The following is a 13038-nucleotide window of genomic DNA, read 5'->3' as shown; positions in this document are numbered from 1 at the left end:
CACTATTGGTGCTCAATAAGTGTCTTTAACTGAATTAAGTGTACTTTAGTTTCCAGGCTCCCTGCAAGGATCTGGACTGGAAGAAAGCAAAGGCCCTGAAGGGGGAAACAAAAGAAGCCTACTTTCCAAAACATACTGTTTATTACTGTACAAAAAGCACACCCTCCCCTCTTTTTGGCTCCCCCATCCAACCCCCCAGGGAACTGTACATGGTGTGCAGGGCTGGAGTGACCAGAGGCTTCTGCTCCGCACCCTGTCCAAGGGCTGAGTTGTCTACCCCAGGTCCTTTCAGGTGTCTGGGCACACCCATAGGCTGCCAGGCTGGGGCGAGGGGGTCCTAGATCACACGTACTCCTTGGCAGAGTTGGGCTTAGGGTAGGAGCGGGGTGCACGGTACCCAGCTTTGCTCTCACTTCCAGGACAGGAGCAAGAGAGCAGGGCACCTCCCAGGAGGACCAGAGCGGACCCTGCCCAGCCAATGAAGATGGCAGGACCAAACTCATACCTGTAGAGAGAGGAGAGTGGGGTCAGAAACCCTGGCCTGCCTCTCCTGACCCCAGAACTCCAGACCTGTCCTCTTCGTCAGGGCTCTCATACTTACTTAGTATTCATGGGGACCAAGGGGTTATAAAAGTCTGTGACGATCTGGTGGCCATACCAGGAGCAAGCTATCAAGGCAGCAAGACCTGGAGAGAAAATGAGGATTCACATATTCTGGCCCTCAAACCAGCACCTTGCCCACCCTGGCTCCTACAAGATGCAAGAGAGGAGAGCTCTTAGACTCGCCTTGGACCTGTGGCTCACCTGCCACGATGAAAATGATGCCTCCGGCCATGGCTATACGGGCCTTCTTCACTTTGTCGTCTCCCCCGCAGTTTGTACACTTCATGCCCATCGTGGCCACGAACATGGCCAGGAAGCCCAGCACCAAGGATACCACCATTAGGGCTCGGGTGGCTTGCATGGACGCTGCGGGGAAGCATGAGGGATGAAGGATGCCGTCGTTGCTGGAAATGCAGGCGGCACTCCAACGGCTCCAGCCTTCGAGCCGCCCACCAAACACAATAACTAGGCCCACTAAGTAGCCCGGCGCTGGATCCCGCCGCCGGCCTGCCCCCTCCCGCCCCGCGCGCCCCCACCACCCCGCACACAGATCTGCAACCAAGTCCTGTGCCAGAGCTGGGTGGATCCTGCCCCCTCCCGACTCTGCAGCCTTCCTGCTCCGGCACGCCCTCTCTGCTCTAGGACCCGCCCGGGGCGCCAGGGTTTCGATGAAACTGCCCCAGGCAGGGGGAAGGGTGAAGGGGAACAGCGACAAGAAGCGGAGGCGCCCGCCGAAGCCCCCGCGCGGGCCGCAGGTTCCGGCCCGCATCCCACCTCTGACCCCACTATCGGAGCCAGCGGGTTTGTGGCTTCGGCTAATCGGCCGATAAGATTAGAGGCCGCAGGCGGCGGCCCAAGTCTTACAGAGCGCACGGCTCCTCGGCCCTCGGCCCGACCCCGCGGCCTCCGCCCCGCGGGGCCTTTTGTCGGAGAGAAAAGGGCGGGAGATGGCGAGGCCCCTGCCTGCCCAGGGCAGTGGGGGAGGGGAGACCCCGGCCTAGGACTGGGCTACCCGCGGAGGGGCTTGGGCCGCCGGACACCAAGCCGAGGAGGAGGCCCGGCTGGGGGCGGAAGAGGGACGCAGCCTGCCGGCGTGCAGGCCCACATGCAGCCGCCGGAACCCCGGCCCGCTCCGGCCCAGCCCCACGGCCCCGGCCCGACCGCTTCCGCTTCCTCCTCCCCCGCCTGCTCCCCGGCAACCTAGGGCGTCGGGCCGTGGGGCCTTGGGCCCTGCGCCGCACCCCACCCCGCGACCTCGGCCCTGGGCGCGTCCGCCCCGTCGGTCCGCGGCCTTACCCGGCAGGGAGAGCACCGAGTCGTACATTTTGCAGCTCATCAGGCCCGTGCTCTGCGTGACGCAGTCCATCCACAGCCCCTTGTACATGGCCTGGGCCGTAATGATGTTGTCGCCCGCATACGAGCTCATCTGCCACTGCGGGATGGCGGTGGCGGCCACCAGGCCCACCCAGCCCAGCACAGCCATGGCAAAGCCCAGCAGCTGCAGGCCCGAATTGGCCATTTCCGCCCTCGGAAAAGACTCGGGGCGCCGGGCGGGCGACCCTGCAGTAAAACAAACAAACCTTGAGGAGCAACCCCACAAAAGACAACTTGAGGTGGAGTTTTAAGTCACCCAAAGAGTCAAAAAAGTTTCTGGTCGAGTGACTGCAAGTCTTCTTGACACCCGAAGTAAACACAAACCGACCCCGCCGGCGGGGCGAGGGTCTCACAGCAGAGGGAACAGGCTACGCCCGGAGGACTGGTGGCCGACAGAAGCGATCCGCGAAGGCCAGGCAGTTCCCTCCCGCGCTCTCGGCGACCCTACCTAAACAAAAGGTGGAGGGGCTGTATGGGCGCGGTCCCGGGTGCTGGAAGTCCCCCAAAGTACCCTGGCTGCGCCCGAGGCTGCGGTGCGAGGGAGAGGCTGGTCAGCGGTCAGCAGGCAGGTGCGGGCGGACAGGTGCGGCGCGCCTGAGTATATGTAGGGCGTCGGGGGCGCGTCCCCGCGGGCACCGGGAGCGCGAGATGGGGGGCGGGACTGGAGGGGCGGCCGAGGGTGACCTGACGTCACCGAAGGGACACTCACCTGAGCCGGAAGTCCTGGCCCCCACCCCTCCTTGCCCAGGTGAAGAGGAAGAAACCTGAGCACCAGGGTCACGCCCCTTCACTTGCCGGGCTTTGACCGCAGGTGGGGAGGTGGCGGAGGCTTCTCAGGAGTCCCCAGCTCGGAGTCAGCCGCTCTGGACTCGACTTCCCTCGGGCACCAAGATGCCCCTTCCCCTTTCCCCAACAGGTGCGCCCGGGACGCAGCCGAGCCAGAACGGGAGGGGGGGCGGGGGGCGGGAGGGGCGGAGGGGACGCCTCCGGCCAGCCTTGGCTCCGCCTTTCACCCCGCTTGGACTCTTGGTTTCTACTCTAGGCGCTCTTTGCCCCGCCCTACTTTCGCCCCCACCCTCTGCTCTTCTGCTGCTTCAGTCTCCTGTCCTAGCCGATCCCACCTTCAGGAGCCCTGGCTCCAATCCCTCACAACTCCCCACTTCAGTAGCCCTGTTGGAGTCTCCACTCCCAGAGCCACTGTCCCAGCACCCACCCGCCCCGGGCCCCTCTCCGTCGCCCTCCTGCCCCGCCCTCCAACAGACACCGGCTTCCAGACATGGGGCCCCAACACCCCAAATCTTCTTGACCCCCCCATTCCGATCCCTGACATGATTTAACGCCTGGGCCCTTCACACCCCATCTCCCGGTGGTCACTATCCCCTCCCGCATCAAGGGTCCTTGTAGCAGAAGGAAAAAAACGCTGAGGCCAGAAGCCAGCAGAGGGTGGGGAGCAGGGTAAGGGCTAGGTCAGAGTCTTGGCCACACCCATCATTCCCCTCCCTTGGAGCCTTTCCAAACCTGCCGTCCACCTTTCCATCTTCCTCCCTCCCCCTAGCCGTACACACATTTCTTGTTCCTTCATTCTGAGCCTGGACCTGCCTACTTGTGTGAGCTCTCCCGTCCTCTCCCGGTTCTGTCTACTCTAACGTCTGGCTCTAATGTGACCTGAGACACCCACCTCACCCTCAAGTTTCTTCTCTCCCTCTCCCCGAGCTATTGCCTATCCTTCCTCCAGACAGCTCTTCCAAGCATCTCCCATTTACTCGTTCCTCCCTCATCTTTAATCACCTCCCCTTTCCTGGCTTTCCCGCTTCCAGTTTCACTCCCCTCTTTTAGTCTACCTTGGTTCCCTATCTCCAGCTCCTTGGGAGGACGAGTATCGCCAAGTAGTCTTTCTCTGCATCTTCCTACGTGCACATCGCTGGCCCACCTCTTGCCCAGTTTCCTCCCAATCTATTCTTCTCCAACCTCCTCACACCTCTTAGACTCACACACCTTTCTTACTGTCTCTCTCATTTCATTTTTCTCTCTCCTTTTTTTACCTCAACTCTCTCACATTTACCTTCTTTGTTCCTCCTTCTCATTCTCTGTAAGTCTTTCCTTCTTTTATTCAATAAACTTATTAAAGGGCCCCTCATGCTAAGCTAATTAGCCTGCTTTTCTGTAAAATGCAGTCTTTAATGAACTCTTTATTATTAATTTTTATTGTTCTACTTTTTGATTAATGGTGAGGTTTTTTTAAAGTGCTTTCCAGCTCTCAAATTCCATGTTTTTCATTACTTGAGTAGATCCAACTTCTCTCCAAGCTCACTGCCACCATCTCAGGCCCAGCCACCATCACCCCTTGTCCGGACACTGCGACTGCCTCCACACCAATCTCCCTGCTTCCCCACTATTCTCCGGAGGGACCTTTTTTTTACAAACTTTGATCTTGTCACTTCCTGTTTAAAATTTGTTTTCATCTTCCAATGACACTCCTTTGTTCCTATTGTCTCACTGAATTTGGCAAATAAATGTCATACCGTGGCGTACCAGACTCTGTGCTTCAGCCACCCTGGCCTTCTCTGTTCCTGAACGGTAACTAGCCTCCTTGCCACCAAAGCGCCTTGCACACTCTCTACTCTATGGCTGGATGCTCTTCTCCATCTTCCCCACCCACCTTCCTCCGCCCAGCTAACCAACTCTTCCTTCAGCTATTAGCTCCACTATCACTTCTCCCAGGAAGCCTAGCCTGACTCCCCACCCCAGACTGAGTCAGATCACCTGCTGAATGCTCTCACCGCTACCTGTACTTATCTTTCAATGTCCTTATCATAGACTGAAACTGTTTACTTCGTGTGGTTCTTTATTCAGTGCCAGTCTCCCCACTGCACTATAAGTTCCAAGAGCAGAGAGATGTGTCTGCATTGTATCACTAATAAATATTTGATAAACGAATGAATAAATCTCAAGTTAACAATATTTCCATCCACTTGTTCAACAAATATATTCTGAGTGCCTATATAATGTCCCAGGCACCATGCTTGACACTGGGGATAGAGCTGTAAACAAGACAGATACAGAGACTGCACTCATGTCACTTGGATTCTAGAGGGAGGACGCAGGCAATAAAGACATGAAGAAAAATGGCGCATGTTTTGAAAGCAATAAAACAGAGCAATGTGAAGAGGTCTTCTCTAGAGTGAGGTCAGGGAGCACTTTCTGAGGAAGTGACTATTAAATAATGAGCCAGTCATGAGAGAAACATGCTATAGGCAGAGGAGACGACAAGTGCTATACCCTGTGTTGATTGCCTCTTTGAGACTTGTAATATTAATTAATAGCAGGATCTCTCAACGTCGGCACTATTGACGTTTGGGGCCAGATAGTTCTTTGTTGTGGGTGACTGTCCTGTGCACTGTAGGATATCTAGCAGCATCCTTGACTTCTACTGATTAGATGTCAGTGGAACCCTCCCCCGAACCCCAGAGTGACAATCAAAAATGTTTCCAGACTGCTAAATGTCCCATTGGGGGGGTGGGGCGGTGCAAAATCAGTCCCGGTTAAGATCTATCGATTTAAAGTGTGACCAGTCAGCATCGTTGTGGATTTTTTTTTCTCTAGAAGCATTCAAGTAAATAGTTGGGTGCAAAAGAACAAGCAGATGGATGGTTGGAATTAGCCAGGGGTGGGGTTTTGCTAAAAAGAGAGAAAAAAGATTTTAAAGTATTTGCATGAGAGTGATTATGTGTTAGATCATGGATATAAATTGGGTAAGGAGAGTAAGCATAAAAAGGTGTTGGTGGATAGTGAAAAACCGAGAGAGTCAATGGTTTAGAGATCTCCATGAAGTGAGAGGAATGGGGATACTTGTGAACTGGAAGGCTAGGAGGCGATCATCAAGGGTAGGGGGCTTGAATTCAATAAATTGAAAGAGGTTGTTTTTGGAGATGACAAAGCCCAGGGTGTGAGTGTGAGGGTGGGCTAAAGAGAAAGATCATTGGAGATGAAACTGAGGACCGAGAGGCTGCAATTAGATGGAATACCCTGATGGATTTTGAAGTCAACAACAATGATGATAGGAACATAGGTTAAAGAGGATGACTATGAGCCAGGTGTTAAAGTTATCAGTGAATGCGGGTGAATGACCAGGCTGGAAGACCCCAGCAACAATTAGATGTGGTAGTTGATATTACTTCCAGACGTGAACTTCAAAGGCACAGAGGATTTTGAAGGAAGAAGAATGGTCTAGAAGTAGCATTTGGGAGCAACACTCCCGGCTCTGGACCCTCAGGTATGTGAAGTGAAACCAAAACACAAGCCTCTATTAAGAGGGCTGCTGGGGAAGTGTGTCCTCCAAGAAAACCAGGCTTCAGTAAGGTCTAGGAAAGGAACATTCAGAGAAGACCCCGGGCATATAAGGATGATGACAGACGCTGAGTCCAGAGGTCACACTGGAAGAGTTTGAAAGATCGAGTCTGGTTGGAAAATTGGGTTAGATTAGGGGATATACACCACAGCAGGGCATGACAGGTCATATTATGAGGTAAGCAACCCGGTCTGGGAACCAAACCAACTTCTTTGCCTCTATGGGAAAATGTGTTCTGAGTTCTGAAAAACTTAACCAAATATAGAAGTACATTTAAAGAGTAATACATCACAAACAAGGACAGTTTATCCCAGGAATGCAAGTGTTTCAATATTAGAAAATCCATCAATGTAATTCATGACATTAATAGACTAAAGGAAAAAAAATTACAGTTACCTCAATCAATAATTTTAAAAAGCATTTTTAAGTTTCAACACCTGCTTAAGATAAAAACCCATAGCAAACAAAGATTAGAAAGAAAATTCTCATACTTAATGAAGAAATTTTAGACTCATCTCTTTTATGATTAAGAAAGGCACAAAGATGCCCACTGTTAGCACTTTTGTTTGACAAAGTCCTGGTGGTCTTGATCAATACTACAAGGAAAGAGAAGAAATAAGTAGTGCAAAGACTGAAAGGGACAAAATAAAACTGATTTTCAGATGATATAGTCATTTACTTAGAAAAGCAAATGACGTCAATAGGGAGACTATTAGAACCAGCAAGGGTGTTCAGCAAGGTTGCTGTAAATAAGATCAACCTACAGGAAAAAACCACTAGTATTTTACCACACCAGCAATAATCATCAGAAAATGTAATAAAAAATAACATTTCAATTTGCATCAGTGACAAAAATTATAAAGCATCTAGGAATTAACCAAGACCTCAGTGGAAAAAAACTTTTAATTCAAGTAAGGCACATAAAAGATGACCTGAATAAATAGAGAAATAATCCATGCTCTTAAAATGGGATCATTCAACAGTATAAAGATATCAGTTGTCTCCAGAATAACTTATAATTTGATATATTACCAATAAAAATCCACCTTTCTTTTTATTAAAGGTCTTGATAAGTTTACCCCCAGAATTGTATGGAGCAATAAAAGACCACAGATAGTTACGTCAACTTTGAAAGCAAAGAGTAACAAGAAGGGTCTTGCCCTTCCAGAAATTTAAACTTGCTACAAAGCATCCTGAAAGACAGCAACAATAACAGTATGATATTAGTGCAAGAACAGACAGATACACCTATGGAACAGAATACAAACTCAGAGACAGACACTGTATATATCAGAATTTGATATGTGACTCAATAAGAGAAAAATAAATTGGATCCCTAACACCCAAAATAAGTGTGCTCTAGATGGATTAAAAAGACATAAACGTGGGGCTGCCTGGTGGCACAAAGTGGTTAAGTTTTCGCGCTCCACTTCAGAGGCCAGGGGTTCGCTGGCCGGATCCCAGGCTCGGACCTAGCACTGCTTGTCAAGCCGTACTGTGGCAGGCATCCATATAAAATAGAAGAAGATGGGCACAGATATTAGTTCAGGGCTAATCTTCCTTACTAAAAAAAGAAAAAGAAAAAGAAATAAAAGATATAAATTCAAGAGTAAAACTCTAAAGTTATTGGGGAAAAAATGGAAAAGAATACCTTTGAATGTGCAGAGATGGAAAAGAACATATGTACATTTTCAAAATCACAAACCACAAGGGGAAAAAAAGATCATTTTGATTATATCAAAATTAAAGATTTCTATTCAATGAAGTTCACCAGGGAAAAATTAATAGGCAGACATAGAATGAGAGAAAATATTTGCACTGTCCAAATCTGACAAAGAACTGATTTTCTTTTTAATGTCTTGCCAATCAACAAGAAAAATACTACCAGAGAAAGCAGGCAGACTATAAGAAGGGAATTTACAAAAGAAAGCCAAGGTGCTAACAAGTGTTTAAAGGGATGCTCCAAACCGTAAGTAATCAAAGAAAACTGGTAAGATATCACTGTTCATCTACTGAACTGACAAATAGAAATCCAAACAATTTCTCATGTATTTGATTAAAATCTTGTATAGTCCATTCTGGATTTAAAAAGACCCTCGTCAACACTGGTGAGGGAACAGAGGAACTGGAACCCCATACATCGCTGGTGAGAATGTAAAATGGTACAACCACTGTGGAAAACAGTTTGGCAGTTTCATGAAAAGTTACGTATACACCTATCATATAATCCAGCCATTCTACTCTTAGATATTTTGCCAGAGAAATGAAAGCATGTGTCCATACAAAAACTTGTACATGAACGTTCCTAGCAGCTTTATTTACAAAAGCCTAAAACTGAAATAACCCACATGTTCATCAACAGAAGAATGGATAATCAAACTGATTATTACTGATAATCAAATCAATAATTTCAGCAACAAAAAGGAATGAACTCTTGATCCACCAAACAGCATAGATGAAGGTCAGTAATTATGTTAAGTGAAAGAAGCCAGACAAAGAGTACATTCTGTATGATTTCGTTTATATGAAATGCTAGAAAATGCAAACTAGTCTATAATGACAGAAAGCAGATCAGTGGTTGCCTAGGGGTGGGGTAAAAGGCTGAAGGGAGGGATTACAAAGAAGTACAAGGAAACTTTGGGGGATAATGGATATGTTCATTGTCTTGACTGTGGGGCGGTTTCACGGGTGTTTACATATCAAGACTTATCAAATTGTACATTTTAAATATGTGCACTTTATTGTTTGTCAATTATACTTCCATAAAGCTGTTTAAAAAAATAAAAAACCTTATTCAATTCAATCTACTCTAAGCACTATATGAGTATTACATTATTCACCTTTATTAAAACCCTAAAATGCAGGTACTATTATTATCTCCCTTCTCATCTTACAGATGAGGTAAATTAGGCACAAAGAGCTTAGGTAACTTTCTCAAGGGCACAAAGTTAGTAAGTAGCAGAGCTGGGGCTCAAACTCAGGCAGTTTGGACCCAGCATCCTTAACTCTGCTGCCTCTGGGCAGACACTGACTGAGAGGGTGAGGTGGTGGCAGACCCCTCCCACACTGCTGATGGGAGTGGAGACTGGGACAGCCATTGTGACCAGCGAGCTGGCAGTTCTTAGTCAAATTAGGTATAAGTATACCCTGTGACTCAGCAATTCTGCTCATGGAGATGGATATAAACAAAGACATGGACATGGGCATAGGCAGAGATATATCTCCCAAAGAAGTTCTCATAGGACTCCATAGGGAACCTTGTATGAAAATGTTCTTTGCCACATTATTTGTTGCGGTTGGGAACTGGAGGTCACATGGGTGCTCATCAGTGACTTTGTGAGCAAGTAAAATGTGGTGTGACTGATACTATGGGGTATTATGCAACAATAAATTTGATAACCACAGAACATGAATGGATTTTTTTTTTTTTTGAGGAAGATTAGCCCTGAGCTAACATCTGCTGACAATTCTCCTCTTTTTGCTGAGGAAGATTGGCCCTGAGCTAACCCTGAGTTAACATCCGTGCCCATTGTCCTCTGCTTTCTATGTGGGACGCCTGCCACAGCATGGCTCGATAAGCGCTGCCACCGTCTGCACCCGGGACCCAGAACATGCAAAGGTAACCTCTGGGCCACTGGGCTGGCCCCTGAATGGATTTTTAAAACGTAGCGCTTGCTGAAAATAAGTAAGATCAGGATGAAATTCATAACAAGATACTATTTATATAAATTAAAAATGTTTGCACAGGGGCCACCCCCATGGCCGAGTGGTTGAGTCCGCGGGCTCCGCTTCGGTGGCCCAGAGTTTCGCAGGTTTGGCTCCTGGGCGCAGACATGGCAACGCTCATCAGGCCACACTCAGTCGGTGTCCCATGTGCAACAACTAGAAGGACCCACAACTAAAAATACACAACTATGTACCGGGGGAGCTTTGGGGAGAAAAAGGAAAAATAAAAATCTTAACTAAAAAAATATTTGCACATAAAACAATTCATATTTTGCAAGCGCAGAAAGAAAAAAATGAGCATACTAAATACTTGGAATGGTTGCCTTTTGAGTGAAGACAAATGAGAAATGGGTATGGAAATAAAAGAATAGTTTTAAAAATAAAAACAGACTAAGACATAGATCAATGAAGACAATGTACCAAGAACTGTGTCATTAATTCAATGCTCTGCACCTGAGACCCTAACACACAGACAAAATGCAGCGAAGGGACGGAAGGGAGGAGACAGCATTGCTGGAGCTCAGGAGTCAAGGTTTCCCTCCAGAAGCTGGAAGTAAAGTGGGTCTGTAGAGTTGGAGCTGGAAGCAGAGAGAGGGACGGAGAAATATCCTGGCTTTCTCTTGCCCTCTGATCACTCACCTACCGTGGGCTGAACCCAGTCAGAAGGCACTGAACACACGAGCTTAGAAAACAAAAGCCTGCACGAATTAGCTCCCTATGAAATAGGGCAGAATTTAGGAAGGGCGACAATTGGTTCCGAGATCAAATGGGCCAAGGATTACTATGCGAGAACACACACACACACACACACACACACACACACTCACTCCAATGCAAAGTTCCCACTTGTGTCATGTGTCTCTCCTTCCTTTCCAATCCTCTATCAATCAACCTCTTTCCCCCACCTTCCATGACTTTTCTTCCTCCCTGCCAACTCTCTCCTTATTCCTCTCTTGTCTCCTCTTCTACTTCCCCATCACTTTCCCCACACTCTTTAAACTACTCCAACTCCTATACCCAGCTCTGACTGGCTTTCCTTGAGTCCACGTTCCCTGGAGTTTAAACACCTAAAAGGGACCCTGAGAGACATCTAAATGAAAGCAGGGATGTGCCTGGCCCCAAGGGGCAGGACAGACCCCAGGGTGCTGGACCCCAGCCCTGCACTCCACCTACTACACTGACTGATCATCTGCCCCCAACTTCTGCCTCCCTCCTAGTCCCTTTTTCCTCTGGGCACCTTTCTAGGCTTTTCCCCTCTCCCTTTGTGGTATTTCAGAATCCCTGGTTCTCCTTTTACCTTCCTGATCCGTCCCTCTTTGCTCCCATCAATCGCTTCTGCTCCTTTCTACTCGTAAATGATCCTCAATATTCAGACCTTAGTTCTTCATCTATATCCCCTTGGTCAGACAGTTAGAGCCATTCACCAAATCACAAAGCCATTCTCCTTTGCGATTGCTCCCCAGTCTGCATTCTTGGTCATCAGGAGCAGACCCTCATTTCATTCATCCGGCAAACATTTACTGAGTGCCCGTCCCTAGGCTGGGTGCTGGAGATACAGAGGTAAACAGGGTGACTTTCTGTCCTCAGGGTTGAAGTACAGAAAAGAAATGATGACAACATACTACACTGGGGACACATGGCTTTCTGGAGGAAAGCCAAGGGAGGTTTCAGAGAGGAGTTGAGGGTTTTTTGAGGGATGAATAGGAGTTTCCTGGTATTCCAGACTGGGGAATTAGTATGACAAAGGCACCAAGGAGTGGAACGACGCTGTGTGTTCTGGGTGCAAGAAGGAGTTAGGTATTGACTAAAACTTGGAGAGGATAGAAGGTGAGGCAGAGATAGGAAAGGAAGGAGGTTTTGTTCACTCTGAAAAGGGGTTTGAACTTGACAGAGGGGGCAACAAAGAGCCAATGATTTGGGGGGCAGGAGTGATGAGGCTGAACTTTTGGTACTATTGTACTCTGCCCTCCATTGTAAGGAAGAGGAGGAGCAGGAAGACCAGTCAATCAGGTGATGGTCTGGACCAAAGAGGCAGCAGCGCAGGTGGAGAAAATGAGATGAATTGTGACTTTAGGAGGTCAAAACACCAATGTTGGTAACTAACTGAATGGGGGGGGGGGGGCTGTGCAGGAGCGGAGGAATCAAGCATGACTTCCAGGATTCTGATAGGAGTGATAGGGTGGCTAATGGGACCATTCACTGGGATGAGAAAGGAGGAGCAGGTTTGGACCTGCTGATCGTGTGAGCTGCCCCATCCAGGCACTTAGCTCTGGAGCTCCAGAATGAGGAGTGGGTAGGATGTAACTGAAGCCTTAGAGAGGCAGAATGGCGAGGGACACTGGGCCGGAGACTACCCTGGCCGATGTGCTGCGGAGCCTCGCTCTCCCTCCAGGTGGCACTACAGCTCCGCGCTTCGGAGCCGCGCGCCCTGGGTATTCAGAGTGTTCCGCTTCTCTCAGGACACGCCGACTCTAGGTCGCGCCCTCCTGGCTGTGCAGGATTTAGCCGGGAATTCAAACCCCGAGCAGCCTCCAGAGAGTGTGTCCAAGTTGTCCACGCGGCCAGCACATGAGTGACGACTCAGAGACCTCAGGGCTGGTGGCGTGGTTGATGTGACCAACTGTCCCTCGGGCCTCCTCCAGAAAAAGTGGGGAACAAGTGTGGGGGAAGGGCCAAATGGACAGGGCCGGGAGCTGGGATGCATGGAAAGAGGACCACCAAGCCCAGACACCCGACCCACTAGGAACGGAATTTCCTGTCCCCCAAGGCCACCCCCGCGTAGAAAGCGTGTCGCGGACCCTTTAAGGCTCCATCTCCCTGCCCTCCCCTGCCCGGGACAAGCCAGGACACCCGGGACCTGACATTTGACGTCTCCAGACATGTGAGCTAAAAATAACCGCTCTGGGTTACTTCAGGCCATTGCTCCTCACCCACCCCGCGCGCCGCCGCGCGCGCCGAGTCTCAGGCCGCCAAGTATACCTGGCCCA

General features: G+C 49.3%; 1 protein-coding gene across 4 annotated transcripts; it reads right to left on the bottom strand.

Moving 5' to 3' along the window:
• Positions 1-122: 122 nt before the first annotated feature.
• CLDN7 (claudin 7) lies at positions 123-2893 on the bottom strand. 4 transcript variants are annotated; one of them, XM_046674782.1, is made up of 5 exons: positions 2687-2893; positions 1900-2163; positions 805-969; positions 602-686; positions 123-505 (listed from the first exon to the last, which is right to left on the bottom strand). In XM_046674782.1, exons 2-5 carry the CDS (start codon positions 2120-2122, stop codon positions 343-345), a joined length of 636 nt encoding a protein of 211 aa, XP_046530738.1. In that variant the 5' UTR covers positions 2123-2163; positions 2687-2893; the 3' UTR covers positions 123-342. The 4 variants fall into 4 exon arrangements, with proteins under 4 accessions (XP_046530738.1, XP_046530737.1, XP_046530735.1 ...); XM_046674781.1 differs by lacking the exon at positions 2687-2893 and adding an exon at positions 2489-2613; XM_046674779.1 differs by lacking the exon at positions 2687-2893 and adding an exon at positions 2426-2583.
• Between the last annotated feature and the right edge of the window lie 10145 nt (positions 2894-13038).

The sequence above is a fragment of the Equus quagga genome, chromosome 11 (assembly GCF_021613505.1).
Source record: "Equus quagga isolate Etosha38 chromosome 11, UCLA_HA_Equagga_1.0, whole genome shotgun sequence".
Classification (NCBI taxonomy): domain Eukaryota; kingdom Metazoa; phylum Chordata; class Mammalia; order Perissodactyla; family Equidae; genus Equus; species Equus quagga.
This window is presented reverse-complemented; position numbering and strand designations above follow the sequence as displayed.